The following is a 20,464-nucleotide window of genomic DNA, read 5'->3' as shown; positions in this document are numbered from 1 at the left end:
ATATGATGCCAAGACAACAGTTTAGGAAAATTATTTTAAAAATATGTACTTTATATGACCTATTTAATTGTTAAAATCATTAATTCTTACTGGCCTTTTAATCTTGAATGCTTCATAGATGCACATTTTAAAAATTCAAACAAAATTTAAAAATAAACTTCTATTTTCTGGTAATTAAAAAACCTTGTTTGAAAATATATCTTTTAGGTATTGCTTCTCCAATTTACCTATAATTATGATGATGTTTAACACTTCTATCCCCTCTCTCTCTCCTTTTCATATTCTGCTTGTTGGATTAAACTTCCTGTTTTTATAGGATGACAAAAGGTATTGGTGATGATGGGGGTGGCGATGACAACACTTTCAACTTCAGCTGGAAGGTGTTCACCAGCTGGGACTACCTGATTGGCAACCCTGAAACAGCAGACAACAAATTCAATTCCATCACAATGAACTTTAAGGTAAAGACACCACCTTCAAGAGGCTTTCCTTTGCATTTCTAAGAGTAAAATTGAAGCCATTCCATGTGTTCTAGATAGCAAAGTATCGTGACAGGTAAAAAAAAGATCAATTTATTATTTCTGCCTATTGAGATCTGGGCAACATTCTGATTATGGCTAAAAAATATCTAATGACCCATGACAAAACTATTTTTTCTCTAAATTTGCTAATTAAATAATACTATTGGCTTAAAATAGGCAGCCATTAGTAATCATAATCAGATAGTTTACATAATAGAATCATGCTCACTATCAAAAATGATTTTAGCCCTGGCTGGTGTGGCTGAGTGGATTGAGCACAGGCCTGCAAACCAAAGAGTCACCAGTTCTATTCCCAGTCTAGGTCACATGCCTAGGTTGTGGGCCAGGTCCCCAGTAGGTGGCATGTGAGAGGCAACCATACATTGATGGTTCTTCCACTCTCTTTCTCCCTTACTTCCCCTCTCTCTAAAAATAAAAATAAATAAAAGCTTTAAAAAACCATGTACTTAAAAAAATAAAATAAAATTACTTCAAAATGTTATTTTATAGCTTTAAAAAAAACTGTACTAGGCTATGGCCAGGTGGCTCAGTTGGTTGAGTATCATTGGTTCACCAAAAGGTTGCAGGTTTAATCCCCAGTCAGAGCATGTGGAGGATGCAACCAACAGATGTTCCTCTCTCTCTCTCCCTCTACTCCTCTTTCTAAAATCAACATACATAACCTTGGATAAGGATGAAAAAAACTGTACTGAAAGAGAATTTAGAATGAAGACTATCCTATTAGATCAATCAGACTTTGTAAGAATTACTCCTTTCTCTCACTTGTTCTCACTTGCCAGCAAGGTTCACTGGTTTGTAGAATCCCAGATTTAGTTTATTTTTATTGTTCATGTTCTGATGTTAGCAAAATTAATTTCTGCACTTATGATATTTTTGTAGTTCAGATATTTCTCTTTTTGTTTCTGGTTTTCCTGGTTACAGGAAGCTATAATAGAAGAAAGAGCAGCCCAAGTAGAAGAAAACGTCCACTTAATTAGATTCCTGAGGTTCCTTGCTAACTTCTTCGTGTTTCTAACACTTGCCGGGAGTGGATACCTCATCTTTTGGGCTGTGAAGCGATCCCAGGAATTTGCACAGCAAGATCCCGACACCCTTGGGTGGTGGGAAAAAAATGAAGTTCGTCTCTGCATGCTTTCTATGTGCTTAGAACCTGACACTTGTGATTTTGTGGGTTATGTTTCTATGGTGGAATATTAAATAAGGCCACTCTCTACCTATCCCCTTCAGCCTGTTCTGTGAGTTAACCAACCCTGTCTCACATATTCTACACTATTCCAGCCTTATTTGCAAATCTGTCTGTCTGTTTTTAATTTTGGGACATTCTGGAAAGTTGTAGTTGGAAGAGATATTCACACACATCTATTCCAAGCAGTACATTTTACAAATGGGATAATGAATCTCAGGAGATTAGGTGATGCGTTTGGGGTCACAGAACCATGGAGAAAAGGGAGCGTTAAAACGTAGGAATCTTGGTTTCAAGCTGCATACTCTTTTCATGGCTGTATGTTGATTTCCCTGTAGATCCAGCATTTGCCATGGAAAGAGGCCATTGTTGCCTGCATTCTCTGAAGCAGCAGTGATAATGTCCTTGATTGCTGTTCTTATGCCATGGACACATTCAGATTGCCTCCCTCACTTGGGGCAAGTCTGAGCTTCTTTCTGTTTTTCACTAGCAGCCTAACTCGCTGTACCCATTTTCTCCTCCTCTGCCCCATTTCCTCTTTCTCTGAATGCTATTCAAATGAGGAAGGCCAGATCTTTGCCAGGAATTAAATATTATGATGCTGATTTTTCTTCAGAGTATCTACCCATTTATCCGGTCAGAGAAGGGAGGTTAGAGGTAGATACTTAGAATCAGAAAATCATTGATCATATGTTGTTCCTATGGCCTGTTCTCTTTCATAAAATGTTGCGGTGTACAATGTGACACCATTTTGAACTTGGGCATTTTCAAACTTTGGGTGCATTTAGCCTGTGGGAAGCATGAACTTCCCATACTGAAATTTATGTACAAGCTTATAAACCAAAAAGATTAATTCTTCATAAGTATAGAATTTTCTTTAAAAATTTTGGACAGAAAATGGTATAACTGCTTAAAACAAAAGTTTCAAACAAAAACATTCTAGGTATTTCAGAAGTAACACTGGAGATGGGAGACCATTCATTTAAGAGATTAAATCAGCAGACATTTCATAGAAACCTATAAAATAGAGTCATTTGGTAGAGAGATTGTATTTACTTAAAACAAACAAATCTCAAAGCCTTTATTAGATTTGTTGTCAAAATTCTTTTTTATAGTTTTGACAGTATTTGTGGGCAAAATTATCATGCTACTTTGGTCCATGGTTCATATGGACCATATTTTTGTGTAATTGAACCATAGTAAAGGATGAGTAGTTGTATCATTAAGAGTCACTCTTTGTAAGAACTTGTTTAATGTCAATTTTAGGGGATCCCTGAGTCCTAGAAACCAATGAGTTTAAAAACAGGGATTTGTGAATAACTATAAAATTTGACGAACAGAATTAAATTTATGTAAGATTTTATAGGATCTGCCAAGTTTTTACTTTAGGCTGAAACTATATCATGCTGATTTTATGTTATGCTGATTTTTAGCTCTTGCTGATTATACTTATATAATGCTCTTAATAAAAGTGGAAAAATATATTGACAATTATTTTCTATTCTTGTACTTCTAATCATTCAAAGCATGGAGTCCACCAGGGGAAATAGAAAATGTTTAATGGTGATGGTTTGAGCCAGGTATTTATTAAAAGTTGCTAAAAATTATCTGAAATCTTTTTTTTTTAATTTAAGGCAGTATTTTTCCCCATCATAAAACTAGTACCTGCTATGGATTTTTTTTACACTTAATTTAGCCAAATAACATAATCATAACAGTGACAAGCAGGAGAAAAGGACCATACATTTCCTCCTTGCCCCATTTCTCTCTCTCTTTCTCCCCCCACCCCTTCTCTCTTGTATCATTCTCTTGCCTTTGGCATTATAAACCAGTTCATCTTTTCGAGATTGTCTTGCCTTGGCTTCAATAACATCATGCTGTCATGCTGTGTGTTCTCCTTTTGTTCCTTTGAGTGCCCTCTGTTTTCTTAGGTAAAACACCTTCTTTTTTCTCTCCTAACAGTTTGCCTTTCCCTAAATTCAACATTTAGTCCTGAGCCCATGTCAACTAGTTCATCCATGCTAACTTATTAAACTAGCCCATATGTTGATGATTGTTGAATTAGTATTTCCAGTTTGGGCCTCATTTTTCAAGCAGATCACTTTTCAGTTCCTTTAGAAATGCTGTTGTAAAAGTTATCACCATATCAAAATCAGTAACAATTTAGAACAGTACATGTTTTTTGGATAAAGAGTGATGTAAATTGCATCCCTCATTATACCAGGAAACACTACTATTACTGGCACATACACAAGCTCATGTACAACCAAATCTTGAGAATGTGAGATGATATTTTCTGTGATGTTTTATTAAGATTGAATTTTTAAAACACACAAGATAATCTTCTTTAACTTAATAAAAAATCAGAGGAATCAAGCTAAATATTCTGAAAAATTCTGGAGGAAAGTAATAATAATTTCTACATACCATTAACCTAGTTTATCCTCTGTCTCTCCTTATAGATGAACATGGTCATGTCCCTCCTGGGGATGTTCTGCCCAACATTGTTTGATTTGTTTGCTGAATTGGAAGACTACCACCCCCTCATTGCTCTGAAATGGCTACTGCTCCGCATTTTTGCTCTCCTTCTAGGCAACTTGTATGTATTTATTCTTGCCTTGATGGATGAGATTAACAACAAGGTAAATCCTGTGCCTGGATTGTCCTTTCCCTCAGTACCTCATTACAGTCCCGGTCTCAAGATTGCCAGACACACCTTTGAAATTTGTGTTATCTTTGCTGTTGTCTTCATCACTTTGCTTTCTAGATTGAAGAGGAAAAGCTCATAAGGGCCAACATTACCATCTGGGAAGACAACATGATCAAGGCCTACAACGCCTCGCTGCAGTCCCTCACTGGAAACAGCACCGCGGCGCCTTTCTTTGTGCACCCTGCAGATGTACCTCGGGGACCCTGCTGGGAAACGATGGTGGGGCAGGTAATATCTCAAACCAAAGTGAGGGACAATTCATGGATTAAAAAAAGAGCAGGGTCAATATTTCTTTCACAAGGGTGGCCTGGTTTTTTATTGCTTACTAATAAAACATAGCTAAAATTTACTGAATGATGGCCATGTGCTGTGAATTCATATATGTTATCTCAGGTGTCATGCACTCTGCACATCTATCCATTGAGGTAAGTTTTACTTTTCCACCCCATTTACAGTTGTGTATAAAAGAAAAATTTATATTTGTGTATAAAGGAAAAATTATTTTCAAATGAAGTGAGATGTTTACTATCGATTGGTGCTCTAATAAAGCATCTAGATTTAGATACAGATCCAAGAGAATACTTAAATAAAGTTCTATTTAGTGTCACTTGTTTGCCATACAAAAAATAGGTTCTTTGGAAGCACACACCAATTTCAGTAATGTTAATTTTGTCAAATAATTATCTCTTACGCATTAAAGGAAATACAATCTTATGTTAGCTGTTTCATGATGACTGTATAAATGCCCCTAGCCCCAAACTAGTGATATTTTACCAGACAAAAGAAATGATGTTTCAGATGACTTTCGGCCCAATGAGGGAAATCAAACCCAAGAAAAACAACAAAAAAGATCTACTTTGGGTCTATAATTTTTATACAGATCCAATTTATATTTTGAAAAGCCTTTAATTTTATCTTATTAGAATTGACATTTCTAATGTACATTTTATGAAATTATTTTGGACTTTGGTTTGAACAGACATTTTAAAATATGGCATCGCATTCTTTCTATTAGATAGCTGTTTAGTTTCCAGAATAATGTGGTCTTTGTAAAATTATTTAAATAATTTTTACTGTGTATTTATTCTTTTGCAATATAAAAGGAATATTGTACATTAGTCTTATAAAACTAATCTAATTTAAGCAAATATGGATATTATCAGGTGCTCTCAGGCTAAATTGAATGCTCAACAGACTTGAGTTAGTCAACTGTGATTTCAATTGTGGAAAAATATGGAAAAAACATATAATGACATATAATGCCAGAACATAACATTGACTATTGAGTCAATAAGTATGGTACAATCAAGGATTTTATTTTACTTTTTTTTCAGCTTTCGGGGGCCTGATAGACCCCTTTCTCTTTATTTACATGTTATTAAATACTTAATTTTCAGATGTGCAAATTTGATACATGTTTATAGGACCCTGTTATGTATGAAATAATGAAAAGAAGTGAAATGAAAGCTGCTTGCACTTAATAGAGAGGTGCTTGAGATCCACACCATGGCAGACAGATTAGTGGCCCCTGGAACACGTCTACTTTCCAATCCCTGGAACCTATTCATGGGTTACCTTACATGACGAAAAGAGGTTTGCCGATATAATTGAGTCAAGGTCTTGGGATTAGAAAACATCTTGGATTATGTGGGTGTGCCTAATGAAATTACAACAGGAGACAAAAGAATCAGAGTCAAAAAAACTAGATGTGACAGCGGAACCAGAGGTTAGAGAGATGTGCCTTGAAGAAGGAGGAAGGAGCCATGAGCCAAGATGTGCAGGAGGCCTCTGGCCACTGAAAAAGTTAAGGATGCACATTCTTCCCTCATGCCTGCACCTTGGTTTTAGGCTCTGGCCTTCCAGAAATGGAAGAAGAGAAATGTGTTGTTTTCAGCCACTAAATTTGTGGTACTCTGTTATAGCAGCAATAGGAAAGGAATACACGGGAAGGCATGGGTTTCCATGTTTCAGGGTTCATGGTGCTCAATACAAGTCTGTTTTATGAGATATAAGCTGCTCCCTAAATCTGCAGCGGAAATGGAGAGAGAAAAAATATATATATAGTTTTTACAAACTCAAATAGTATGACATGTTCTCTTATGTACATCCTAGAATGCTGAATGGTATGAGAGCTAAGAAACCTAGCCTTTGCCAGGAAAACACCTATTAAACAGTATTAGGAAGAGTGGGGTTGCTCACTTCTGGGGAGAAAGCACTGATTAATTAGACATGAATGTCTATGCAATCTTGGAGAATACTTATTTTTCTGATAAGGCAGTAGCACCTGTGATATTCCTTCATGCACTGCATTAAAATAAAGAAAAGGTCACTTATTTAATTCTTTTTTGCATTCCTTAAACCATGCTGCTAATGTCTTGTCCTTCATAAAAATCTCCTGTTTGTAGTTCTCTTCCTTGCTTCATCATCTTTCCTTACTGCCGTTTGTACTTGGGTTTCCCCCTTTTCTTTTTCTAAAGGAGCATTCAGCACTCCTGAGATAGTCTGCAGGAGCCAGGAGGAGGGAGGGGTAGTGGTTCTGCATGGAATGTTGATGAGCGAGGTGGAATCCATGGTGACAAAGAGAACACTGAGGGTATAAAAGCCCTGAGGGCTGGGAAGTTCTGGCATTAAAGAGATCAATGTTTATATTCATGCACTTGGGGACATTTCTTTTGGCCATTTAAAGAAAAAGTACTTCTAGAAGAATTAGCAAAGGCAGCTCTTTTAAATGTTAATCTTGTGGATGCACTCCGAAGGACTCATTCATTGTTCTAGTGAGAACATTCCAGATGTTCTCTCTTTCCTCCATGCTTGTCCTCTGCTTTCTTTCCCCCTCAAGCACACTGAGAGACTCAAATCTCTCTTTGAATTTGAATATAAGATAAGTTGGTGGCTCCTTTGCCACTCAAAGGAGTCTCAAGATATACTCAGTCTCACCTCCAACGGCATGTGATAGATAGGCCACAGAACCTACCTATCACATTTGCTTACCTATCACATTCAGAATACCTGTTCTTGGGCAACAGGTATTTGAAGCTATGTACTGATGTCTGCATTTTAAACTGGGAGAGAAAGCAACCTACAGCTGAAGAGAACAACAATTTATTGAATGCATCTAGTGTGCGAAACACTAACTTTTTGAATATTACATCATCCTTTGAGATAAGTCATATTATTAAATCACCCACTGAGATAAGCTGTATATTTTGTAGATGAGGAGACTGTGACTTAGAAAGGTAATTTGCTCAACACCCCAAAAGAAGGCAATAAGTGGAGCCATGCAGACTTGAATTAGAGTTCTTGCTCTTGACCGTAGTGCTGAACTGTCCCCCAGAGACATGATTAGCACCCACACATTCTCTCCAAACTCCTGTCATGGAATTTCTACAGTCTGAGGCCCTTTGTGATGTCCTTTGCCTAATGTCTCCCCTTTATCTCTATGATTCTCTTAGGTTTACTGGTCAAACCTGCCCAGACATTTTAACTAAATATCACCAGTGTGAAGCTGTTTTCTGTGAGCTTCAGGGCTGAACAGGAAGCCCGTGAGAAAACAGTGCTCCCATCCTTACTAGTTTGCTGGATCAGGGACTGAATGATGTCCCAGAGGAGGGCCATACCACCATTTTTGAGATTCCCTCTCTTGTAAAGCAGTATACTCCTTCTATGGTATATGAATAAGTATTTTTACATTTTAATATAATGTTTGAATCCTCCTATGCTATATAATAAAAATTGGGACACTGCTTAGGAAAAAAAAAGAATTTCGACAATTGGAATGTGGATTCTTAGGAGGAAGGGAATAACTTCAAAAATACTTGCAAATTTTGTCCGAGGAAATCTTCCCAACCTGGCAGTGGAAAACTAAAAATATCCCAAATAGCCTACTTCTCATTGATGTTGGTTAATTGAATCTGAACTCAAATTGCCTGGGGAGTGGAAAGGGGAATAACAATAAAGAAGAGAAAAGTTATGGCCAGAAGTAACTGGAGAAATTTACCATCATTCCAACATTCATTCCAGGTATATTGAGTGCATGCTAAGAGCCAGATATTGTGCTGGATACTAGGGGTACAACGGAACAAAGGTGGACCATTCTCTGCCCTTGTGAAAATTATAATCTCTTGGGGGAAATAAAGCCGCTAATTAAATAATTACGCCAAATTGCAAATTTACAATGGCAACAAAGCACTATAATAAAGAAATGCATGGAAGCCGAGAACTTCTTATAGGGAAGTTTGCCTTGTTAGCAAAATGAGAGAGACTTCCCCAGACTAGTGATGATGCAGCGATGCATATTTTTTGGTACAGACTGAGTCATGAGTTGAGGTAAGAGGGACTGAGTTAAGGCTACATGCAAAAGGTCCTGTAGCCTGAAGAAGTGTGGAGTATTAGGTCTGAAAGAAAGCCACCGAGGCTGGAGTGGAGAAGAAAGAGGGAAAAGCAATACAAGGAAGATTATGGAGAGCTGGACAGGAGTCAGCTTATATAGAAGCTTTCAGATTACGAAGTAGTGTTCCACTCTCTTGGCCCACCTTTTTACTCCAGCTGTTGCTGCAGCAAACAACTGCACGTAGCTGTTACCTGACAGCATCTCAGCTGAACTGTACTCATATTCTTACCCTTATCCCAGAGATCACCTAGTGGAGCATTCATACCATACAGGGCCATACTAAACTAATGGAAATGAGAGCTGATGGGTTGGCTCTTGGGTGGATAATTCTGAAGCTTACAGTATATGGGTATGGAATGGGTCCCCAGAAAGATCCACCTGGCCCAGTATGACAGCATTAACACACTCTTGGGTAAAGTCTTTTTCTCCTTGTCTGTTTCATTTTTTTTCCAGTCCCCACTCCTGCTCTTTGACGAACCTCCCAAAACATACTGCCTGCTTATAAGCCCTTTGTGATAGGCACAATATGTGGTGGAAACTAATGCCAAGATACTTTCTTTATTTTATATTTTTGGCTTTTATTGTATTTATATTACAGTTAAGTTCTGTTTATGGCAGTGATATGCATCTATTTATAATAGAAGCAATTATTTTTAAAATAAAATATTGTAAAAGAAATATTAGGTAAGCTGTGTTTCAGATGGTACTTGGATATGAAAAGAACTGTGAAGGTGGGAGTACCCGGAATTCCGAAGTCACCACTCTGAAGTGTGAGGCTGGAAGCTAACTTGACGGTTGCTAGTCAAGTGGCCCTTTGCTCTGCGGGAAAATGTTTCCTCCCTAGTCATTTTAGAGGTAGCTAGTAATAAAAACCAACTTCTTACATTATAGAAGAACACTAGTATTTCTGGGAAAATTATGTTTTATTAGATACTTAGTGCTTTCATTTTTAGGGCACATGTTTTAGGAATAAAAAGAAAAAGAAAACCAGAATTAAATGCTCATGATAAAAAATGTATGGTTATATGTATGCTCTTATATTTATTGCTATTGTTATATGAGTTTCATGAAGAAGTAGTGAACTGTCTCTCTAACCCGTAACACACACATTTCACGTATCGATTCAAGTTCACACCACTGAGGTAGCCAGTTCCTAATTTTCCAGACCTTTTCCATGCATATACAGATATATGTATACACACATATATATTTTATACATATTCATATACACGCATAGGATTTTTGTTAGCAAATGAGTTCATATTATGTACCTTGTTTTATAAATTTAAAAAAATTTTCTTATTATTATATTACAGCACAGCATTTTAGCACTTTTATAGAACTTTATTGAGAGCTTTATTAACAATGAAGTTCTTTATTGTTGAAGAACAATTCATATACCATACATTTCATAAACTTAAAGTATGTAATTTAATGAATTCCTGAATATATTCACATAGTTGTGCATTCATAACCACAGGAACAGTTTCCTTTAAGAGCTCACAATATTCTGTTGTATAGACACCCTGTTTTATTTAATTAATCTCCTCTGAAGCATATTTAACTTGTTTGTAATTTTTAACTGGAAGAAGTAATATTTTCATAATTATACATGTTGATTTCTGCACTTCTGTTAATATTGCCATGGGATGCATTTACAGAAGTGGATTTCCTTGATCAAATTCCACACACTATAAAATGTGATGGATCTTCACAAGTTTTCCCCAAACATTGTGAGAGTCTAACTTCATCAGTTTATGACAATGCCTGTTTCACCACCCTCTTTTAAAATATTTATCTCTCTGGGAAGCAACAGCTCATTGTTTTAATTTATATTATTATGGGGTCTAAGCATTTTTCAAGTGTTTTAATTGATTGTATATTTTCTTGTGAGGATTTCTCATCTGTAACATTTGCCATTTTTTCCCTAGTTGGGTCACCCATCTATAGGCATACCGATTTGTAAAAGTTTTTAATGTGTTAGAAAAACTAATGTACTATCATCTAGGCTGCAAGTACTTTTTCCAAGTTTGCCTTAACTTTATAAATACTGCTGTTTGCCTGGTTACATCTCAAACTCCAGTATGGCCAACATTTCCTGTTTGGGGTTCTTATGTCATGCTTATAAAGGTTTCTCAGTGAGAAGACTTTTGATACAGTGATTTTGGAACAGAAAATAATTATTTTTTGACAAAATAAAATAAGGATGAAGCATTCTTTATTTGCTAGATGTCTCAAGCTAGTTTCTTTACCATTAATTGCAGTTTGCATGCTCATACTATTTAGAAATACGACAAATTCGGTGTCAATACTAGAACCATTTAAAGAGAGAAATGCAAATTTTAATGCAGATGGTATCTCAACAGGAGTTTGTGCGGCTAACCGTTTCCGATGTTTTGACCACCTATGTCACAATCCTGATCGGGGACTTCCTTCGAGCATGTTTTGTGAGATTCTGCAATTACTGCTGGTGCTGGGATTTAGAATATGTTTATGTAAGTACGATCATCGTTTTTCTCGTATCAGATTATCTTTTGTGCTTTACTGTTTACACATACTCTGCAAGAAAAAGACGTCTCAGAATTTAGATGCGGGATCTCCCTTTTAGATGTCAATACTGCAGTTCCCCCTTATCCTCAAAGAATATATTCGAAGACCCCCCAATAGATGCCTGAAACCACAGATAATACTTAATCCTATATGTACTGTTATATGTACTGTTATTTTTCCTATACACATATACATACATATATACCTTTTTACTTAGTGGAAGCATTTTTTGGCTTTTTTGGGCATATCTGAATCGCCAGCATTACTACTCTTGTTTTGGGGGCCATTGTTAAATAAACATGTTATTTGAACATAAGCGCTGCAATACCACAGTGATATGAAAACCCAGGTGGCTACTACATGCCTAAAGAGTGGGGAGTGTCTGCAGACACTGGGCAATGTGACGATTCATGTCCCGAGCAGGACAGAGCAAGGTGGTACAAAATTTCATCACAGTACTCAGACAGCAGGCTGTTTAAAACATGAATTGTTCATGTCTAGAATTTTCCTCTTAGTATTTTTGAACTGCAATTGACCACAAATAATTGAAACTGTGGAAAGCAAAACTGTGGGTAAGGGGGGCTACTGTAAATGAAGACCAACGAGAATAGTGTGAATTCAGAGGGGGCCGGACTTGAGTATCATGGCTTACACAATATTCTCATAAATTTGCACAGAATGGCTAAAACAATGGATGGTCAGCTCAGTAAATATTGGACTCATAGTTATCTCCTTCCTGATGAAGTTTGCTGGCATTTCTATAAATAGGGCAGGATGGGTGGTGTCAACTGCATATTCTTTTTTCTCTTTTTAAAGATTTTATTTATTTATTTTTAGACAGAGGGGAAAGGAGAGAGAAAGAGAAGGAGAAAAACAAGAATGTGTGGTTGCCTCTTGAGTGACCCCTACTGTGGACCTGGCCTGCAACCCAGGCATGTGCTCTAGACTGGGAATCGAACTGGCAACACTTTGATTTGCAGGTTGGCACTCAATCCACTGAGCCATACCAGCCAGGGCTGCATATTCTATTAATGCCTTTGAATGCTGCTAAATAAACCCTTAGACACTTATCCTGGCCATTCACTGTGCAGTACACTGGGAGATAGAAGGATTAAAAAACGTGATGCTTACTTCATAAAGCTCAGCATCTATTGAGAGTTCAGCAGAGACACAAGCGGCTGGGGGGTGGTGGCTGAAGAAGCTTTGAGGAAGGCTTGGTGTGCTGATAGGGCTCTGGCAAGTGGTGGATTTGAATTCCAGCAAGTTGGCTTCCTTTCCCATGACAATAGCATAAGTTTCTTTGAGCCCCACTGGTGTTGACATTATCACCAGAGCACCTTCTGTGCTCAACCCCAGGTCACCCCACAAAGTTCAAAAGTGGAAGTAGAGCATATATACCAGTACTCTGTGGTCTAACACACTTCCAAGTGCCTACTGTTCCTCTTTTGCAAGTAAATCGGTTATCGTGGGAAGTGAAACCTGGTTGGGGGAGGGCGTGGTTGGTCATATTCATTTGCTTAAAATCCTGCAGTAGCTTACTTAGAATGAATTCCAAATCTATGTATTGGGCCTTCATACCCTATATGATCTGTTTTTTTTCTTTCCCTCTGAGCTTATCTCTTAACTATTTTTGCTCTTCCTTTGTAAAGTCTATATATGTTGGGATTCTTTCTGATGCTCAGACACGAGATGCTCCTTGCATTGTTGCCAGCTGTTCCTCCCTCCAGAGGTGCTGATTCCTAGAATTTGGCATGGCTCACTCCCTCTTGTCTTTAAGAACTCAGATAATGCACCACTTCCTTAGAACTCTTTTCTGATCTTCCATTCTAATGCAGCCTACCAGATGCTCTCAACATACTATTTTATTTTCTTCATAGGATATGTAACTCTTTGATATTTCTTTGTTAAAAAAGCACTTATTATCTGTCTCCCTCTGCTAGAATGGAAGCTCTATGTAACAGAAACCTCTATGCTTAGAACTATGACCTCTATGACCTCTGTGCTTAGAACTATGCTTGTCACATGGCAAGAATTAGGTGTTGACTGGTGGGTTCAATGTTGAACCTCCACATTCTAGCACCATCAGGGCAACACCATCCATTGACAGAATGCTGCTTGCTTCCAGGTATGTGTCCATGGCATGGGCTCTGGCTTAGTATTCTTGAGCCAATGATGTTTCTCTTCTCACTACTGAATATATATCCCTGACTGCCGAGCTCCTTCCTATCTCATGCCCTAAGTCTCAGGACAAATCCAATATTCAGAACTGCTTTCAAGACTACAGAGTAAATTCTCTGCTTGGCTATCTGACTTTGAGATCATACCTTTTCTGAGGTCATCTCTATCACCCTCAGTGAAAATGGCTCTTGGATGATCCCAGAGCAGTTAGGTAATGCTCTTTGGTGGACAACAATGAGGTAATGCTATAGATCCAGGAGACTGTTATGTTGCTCCCTCCTATGAGGTATTCAGCTGGCTTGGTTTCATTTCTGTTTTGCTTGCCTGATTCAGCTTTTCTGAAGAAGACACAAAAATGCCCCCCCAACTTTTTTTTTGTTAGACTATTGCTTGCCCTATTATCCCTTACCAATTTCTTCTTAAGTGCTCGAACATTTTGCTTCAAATATGAAGTCAGTACAACATGAGCTGGGCGCATAAAAGCTATAATGCAATGACTAATTTATTATTCATTGAATGCTGACAGTGCTCTTGAGTTAGTACAAGAAAAAAGACAAGTTCCTGTTTTAGGTCATAGAGGAAGAATTTTCTTCCATGTTACCTTTCCTAAGGTCTTCGGAGAGAAGTTCAGCATTGAAACAAGTTTTAAAACTCTAAGATTGAATGATGAATATTTGATATGGATCTGATTATCGTTTCCCCACCAAATGGGCAGCTTACACAATTGAATGCCTGCTGGGTGTGAAACATTAGGAGCAAACCTCTGTGTTGGATGATAAGGGGATGATACCTAGATGTAAGCCTGAGGAGAGACTACAAACTTGGGCCTGCATGCTCAATTCAACTTACAGATATTTTTTCCTCTGGTCTGAAGAGTGGTTTTATGTTTTATTTTGTTTTTGTCTTTAATGAGCTAGTATTTTAAAACTGGTAGATTTCCATTTAAAAATATGGATTTATATCTTTTCTTAATATATTAGAAGGCCTGGAAATATTAGACCCATATTCCCAATGGGAGAAATTGGCTGGAGCTGAAAACCACTGCCCACTTCAGTTTTATTCATTTAGCAGTGTCTCACACTCTTCTCCGCTCTTTAATCTTGCAAGCTCCCATTGTCAATACAGATAAAAAAAATGTAAATGCTATAGGGGAAACCAACCCTTTATACAACTTTGGGAAGGGAAGGGAAGGGAAGGGAAGAGGTCAATAGAACCGCAGACATGACTGAGGAAGAGACATTTGAGCCAAGTCTTGAAGGATGATGAGAAAATTCAAAAGACTGCCATGGAAGAAAGCATTTCTCAGTGTAGGGACAGGTATAAGACAGGGCCCAGCAGCTGGAAGATTTGGGCAGTGCAGGCAGAGAACAGAACATATGGAAAATTCAGAGTGAGTTAAGTATGAAAATAAAAATCACAGGTAATCCCACCATTCATAAAAGTACTTATTTGGATTATTTAAATCACATAGTAGTAGCATTTATTTGTATATAGATAAACAAGTGTTTTATATTCATTGCAGATTTTTATAAACATATTTAAATGTACATATTATAAATGTATATTATATATTATTAAATATATAAAATAGCTTTTTGTAAAAACATATAGTTAATGACTAGTGCCCTTTTCACCTAAGTGACCATTTTCCTATCCTGTTAATGCTTCTTTTATTATATAATTTTTAAATGGTTGTGTGATATTCTATACATGAATAGACTATAATTATATATATGGCTGGTCGGTTTTGGAGCTAAGACACAAAACCATGTCTGATCAGCTTCCAAGCCATCAACTAGATTTTCATCATGTTGATATTCACTGCAATGCTTAACCCTTAAAATTTCAAGGAATCTGCTACATCGTGACTAATTCTTGAGCCAATCTATGGCATTTGTAATTCAAGGTGCTCCCAGGCTTAGCCAGGTCACTTGCAGTAGAATGGAGTTAGCAGGAAAAATTGGGATATAGAATTTGAAGACAAACTGATGTTCTCTAGCTAGGAAGGAGAGATTATTTAGAAGTCCAGGAAGATGGCATGGGAAAGAATCAGTAAGAAGTCATGGGTATCCCATAAAGGGTTGAGAACATGGGAGAAGGGACAACACAAAGTGCTTATGAAGGTTGCACTTGAATATTGGACAGAATCTGTCTACAGGCAAGTGGATTGAAGTGAAAATCCTCCAGGTGTTGAAATCATTCTGGAAGATGAGGTTAGGATTTGTCCAAGATCAGTGGTTCTCAAATATGAGCACAAACCAGAACCCCTAGATGGAAGGTGGAAACACAGGATCTCTGGTTCAGCAGCTCTAGGTCGGCCCCCAGAATTTATTCTCAGGTTGCCAGGTAAAGTTGTTGCTTCTGGCCTGGGGACCACACTTGCAAACCATTGCCTTAGAGCCCCAAGCAGGCCAGCCTGCAGCTCGAGACACAGTGGTACCAAATGTGGGAAATGAGATTTGCATGAAGAGAGTCAGGCAGGTCATAGCAATAACAGAATTCTCTCTGAGATCCTGAATTTTATTTCACAATATTCATATGTTGATGGCCTTCCCCAAATAACTAAGCTTGCAGAGAGAGAATGGGCTTTCCCAGGCTCTTTAGTCCAACAGTGCTGTATGTCTTCCCTCTGGGTCAATGACTGACTAGCCCACTGCAAACAAAGGTCTAAACAGAAAACAAGATGGTTTCCCATCCTTTGACTACTGTGGACCTCAGCCCAATAGCAAATGGGCTCCTTGGTTGCTGACCCTTAAAAATCTCATTAGTAAGTTTATTATATGTTATCCCATTTGAATCATTTTATTATCTCAGATTTCAAGAAAAACCTTTCTTCCTAAACATCACTTTCCTTTAAGCTTCTTAGATTTTAGAGGCAATTAAACAAACACATTGTAAATTGATTTGCACAATTATTATTAAAATACTGCTTAAAAATTTTAAACTGAAATTAAATCACATGCTTAAAAAATCCACCTCTGAAAGAATCAGTATTGAATTTTATACTGCGTGTGTGTGGGTGTGGGTTGATGTCTTACATTTGTCTTATTTTTATAGTGGGAGTTTCTGAGTTTCATGTCTGCAGTATTAAATTCCATTTCAAAGGTGTGTACAGAAAAGCAATTCTTTAATACCTGGGTCTAAGCTCCAACCAATTATATATTTTAGATTAGAATGGGATTTTAGAAATTATTCTGTTTAGAAGCTGTCAAACTTTCTTTATGAGGGGCTGCATAATGCTTTAGCTCTAGCCAGTGTGCTACTGCGATATAATGAGACATATCTATTTTGGTGTTCGTTCCAAGCTCCTAATACATTTGTAGTTTCCTAAGCAATAAAGGTGCTAGGAATGTCTTTTGCTCTAACATTTGGTCTTTGACATAGTTCCTGACACAGAGCTCCTACATTCCTTGGAACTTTTTGCGTGATAGGTTGTTTTTGGTTCTAATGAAGCAACTCTTGATGGACTTGGGTAGCTTCAGGATGGGGGCTGGTCACCAGAAAGTCCAAGCCATGATTAGAAGCTTGAGATTTTCAGTTTCTTCCCCCATCCTCCAGGTGGAGCAGAGGGGCTGGAGGACGAGTTAGTTAATAGTTGATGATGCCTATTCGTGAAGTCTGCATGAAATTCCCGGAACTGTGGGGTTCAGAGAGCTTCTGGGTTGCTGCAAATACGGAGGTGCCGGGAGGGAGGTGCCCCAGGAGCGGGCATGGAACCTCTGTGCCCCTTTGCACATGCCTTTCCCTGTGCATCTCTTCCATTGGCTGTTTCTGAGATGTCTCCTCATGTAATATACCAGAAATCTAGTAAGTAAACTGTTTTTCCTCAGTTTCATAAGTTGTTCTAGAAAATCAACAAATCAGTTGTGGGAATCTTCAATTTATAGCCAATCAGCACAGGTGACAAGCTGAACTTATGACAGGTACCTTGTGAACTGAGACCTTAACCTGTGGGTCTTGCCCTGACTCTAGACACTTAGTGTCATAATTGATTAAATTGTAGACATCCAGCTGATGTCTACAGAGAACTGGAGAAATGCTTGGTATGGGGCACGGGGAATCCTCACACCTGTGTCAGAAGTATTGTGATAGAATGCAGTAGTAGAGGAAAGTAGGCTTTGTTTTGTTTTTCTTTCAGCAAGCCATATGGCTTCATTGTAACTGCTAAACTTTCTTGCTTTAGTCCCAAACAGCTACAGGAAATACATAAATGAATGAATGTAGCCGTATTCTAATAAAACTTTATTTACAAAAACAGACGGCAATCCAGATTTGGATCATGGGCCATGGTGTGCCAACCCCCAGTCTAATTGGTTTCATAAATTTATCTGTGAGGAAACTGAGGCCTAAAGAGATGAGCGACTGGCCCAGTTCACCCAGCTAGGAAGTGGTGGGGCAGCCTTATCCTCAGGGCTCCATCCCTGCATCACAAAATCACCTGCTACAGCAGGGCTGCCCTATTCCCTGCATCTGCATGGGGTCAGTTTGTGCATCGAAACATTCATTCCTTCAGATGCCCCTGCTGCAGACAGAGGCAGGGGTTCCCTGGCTGTTCTTTGGGCTTTTTTAGTCACCTGGTAATAAAAATAGCTTATCTCAAATGACCTTTAAGAGGTTTGTGTGCTCGTAAGAATAAAGCACTTCTGAAAGGTTGGGTTTTTTTTCATTTTCTGTAATTTGGCGGGCTGAGTCATGATGGTATTCTAAGGCCAAAGTGTGAGGTCTGATTTTGGAACGGACAGAGAGCAGACCTGCTCTAAGTCCACAGATGTGTCAGGTCACCTGGCTGGGCATTTGTCAGATGTGTTCTGTGACCACACAGGGCTTCAGGAGGGAAGAATAGATGGTCCAGAGCAAAGAGCTCCTGGGGAAGCAGAAAAGACTCAGAATTAATGTCATTCGTGATTAGAAGTAATTTATTTTTCTCCATGGGGGCTACATTTGTTTTTATTGTTGACTTCAGGATAAAAACTGTCAATAAAAATTTTCTTTTTGCCTTTTATAAATTTTACGGGTTTAAATAATTTGACAAGTGAGTGAAATGCTTTGTATATATTTTAGCCGTATCTTGAGTGAAATCATCTAGGTTATCTTTGTCTTGCCTTATGTAATAGGGCTACATATTATTTCATTCCATATCATTTTTTCATGATATTTAACCATTCTTATTATGCCATTATTGCTGGTTTCTTCTTGAATCGGTTAATGAGACACATTGCCCATGTATTTCAGTTGACTAGGAGAGTACCACTGCTTTTCGTGAAGGTGATGAAGTTGACCTAGATTCAAGAATTCCTGAGTAAAGCAGTCGAATATTGTAATAATTTTGTTGGAGTTCCAAATCAGAGACCTGTTCTATCTTCTTACAAATATATGCTTGGGTTCTTTGGTTTGGGGAGAACAGAGGCACGTTTGGCCTCCGTTGTGTATGTGTTGTGTGTGCATGTCGTGGAGGGAGTTATTATGAGGCTACATGTGGTCTGAAGTCACACATTCATATGTCAGGGTTTGGGACGGTGATAAGACCTGCCACCCTCTTGGCCTCTTGGTATTCTCACTTTCTATTTTTTTCTGTTCTCTTAGTGTCATTTACACAGTCTCCTACCTGACTATTCTCTATTTTATACTAATTAGAAGCAGAATTTTTTGCCTTTGCTCATTAGCATTAATCCCATTAATAGAAGCTTTCCTTCTAAAATGCCTACTATGTCACCAGGAAGCCTTTGGACGGGCCACCCTAGGACAGACACGTACCTCAGTTCCTACTGATGGCCCGTCCGCACAAAGAACAGCCTGGCCCCGCTGCCACAAGCAAGTTGGTCGTGTCTAGGAGACACACACTGCACATTGAGTAAAAAACCTCTTTAACTTGTCTTGTACTTCTCTACATTTACTTTATTGTAAAAATTTACATATTTTTATTGAAAATATTTTGCAATCTGCAAAACTTGAGGAAAATCTATCACCGACATAAAAATAGCTATCAATTTTGGCCAATACTTTCATCTGTATTCTTTATGCATAGTTTCACATGAAGTTGCTAAAATTAATGAATGTATAATTTTATGTATTTTTTGTTTAATGTTAACATAGTTTTTTTTGACCCTGGCTAGGTAGCTCGGTTGGTTACAGTGTGTTGTGCTCATGTGCTAAGGTTGTGAGTTCGATCCCAGGTCAGGGCACATGCAAGAATCAACTGAAGAATGCATAAATAAGTGGAGCAACAAATTAATGTTTCTCTCTCAAATCAATAAATTAAAAAATGTATATATATAGTTTTCTCTTGTGTATGTAAATATTCTTTGAACAGTGATATAATTAGTTATAAGTCATAATATACAAGTCTATAGCACTTTCATCATTGGCTATATTTACTTAATCAATGTGTATTGTTCTGACTTAACCAATGTTAGACGTTTAGATAATTTTATCTCTGCTTGTTCAAATTTTTCAACATTTAAGATTACTTTGTTAAAACAAATTTCAAGAAGTAGAGTTAACAGGGTCAACGATGATGAAGTTTTCAAAGCTTTTAATATGTATCATCAAATTGCTTTTCTAAAGGGCTGTTTTGATATTTACTTTCCCCAGCAGCGTGTAAGAGCCTTTCTTACCACACTTGCACGGCATTTTAAAATGAGTCTTACTATGTTAAAAGAGTGCTTCACTATTTTGTTTATTGCTAATTATTTGTTATATTGATGATTCTGGTATTGTTGCTACAAGAAAGTAGTTGAGAGCGTAGCCACACCTATGCAGAAACATGAAATGCTTGGCTTTCAATATTCACCCTTTGAGATACTAATCCAATGAATGTCTGTGTCTCTTCTAGCCGTCATACACCGAATTTGATATCAGTGGCAACGTCCTCGCTCTCATCTTCAACCAAGGCATGATCTGGTAGGCCAGCC

At 37.8% G+C, this 20,464-nt stretch overlaps 1 protein-coding gene across 1 annotated transcript in view; it reads left to right on the top strand.

The window, feature by feature from the left end:
* The window catches only part of TMC1 (transmembrane channel like 1), a 119,689-nt gene that overhangs the window by 79,061 nt on the left and 20,164 nt on the right, over window positions 1–20,464 (top strand). The window contains exons 10-15 of the mRNA XM_053656415.1: window positions 317–461; window positions 1,464–1,658; window positions 4,188–4,367; window positions 4,493–4,663; window positions 11,192–11,320; window positions 20,386–20,453. Of these exons, the coding sequence (XP_053512390.1) occupies window positions 317–461; window positions 1,464–1,658; window positions 4,188–4,367; window positions 4,493–4,663; window positions 11,192–11,320; window positions 20,386–20,453 (888 nt within the window). The remainder of the gene's footprint in view (window positions 1–316; window positions 462–1,463; window positions 1,659–4,187; window positions 4,368–4,492; window positions 4,664–11,191; window positions 11,321–20,385; window positions 20,454–20,464) is intronic.

Source organism: Artibeus jamaicensis, unplaced genomic scaffold, assembly GCF_021234435.1.
Source record: "Artibeus jamaicensis isolate MK-2021 breed Jamaican fruit bat unplaced genomic scaffold, CSHL_Jam_final scaffold_1964, whole genome shotgun sequence".
NCBI classification, from domain to species: Eukaryota; Metazoa; Chordata; class Mammalia; order Chiroptera; family Phyllostomidae; genus Artibeus; species Artibeus jamaicensis.
The sequence above is the reverse complement of the archived record's forward strand: the minus strand, read 5'-3'. Positions and strand labels throughout refer to the sequence as shown.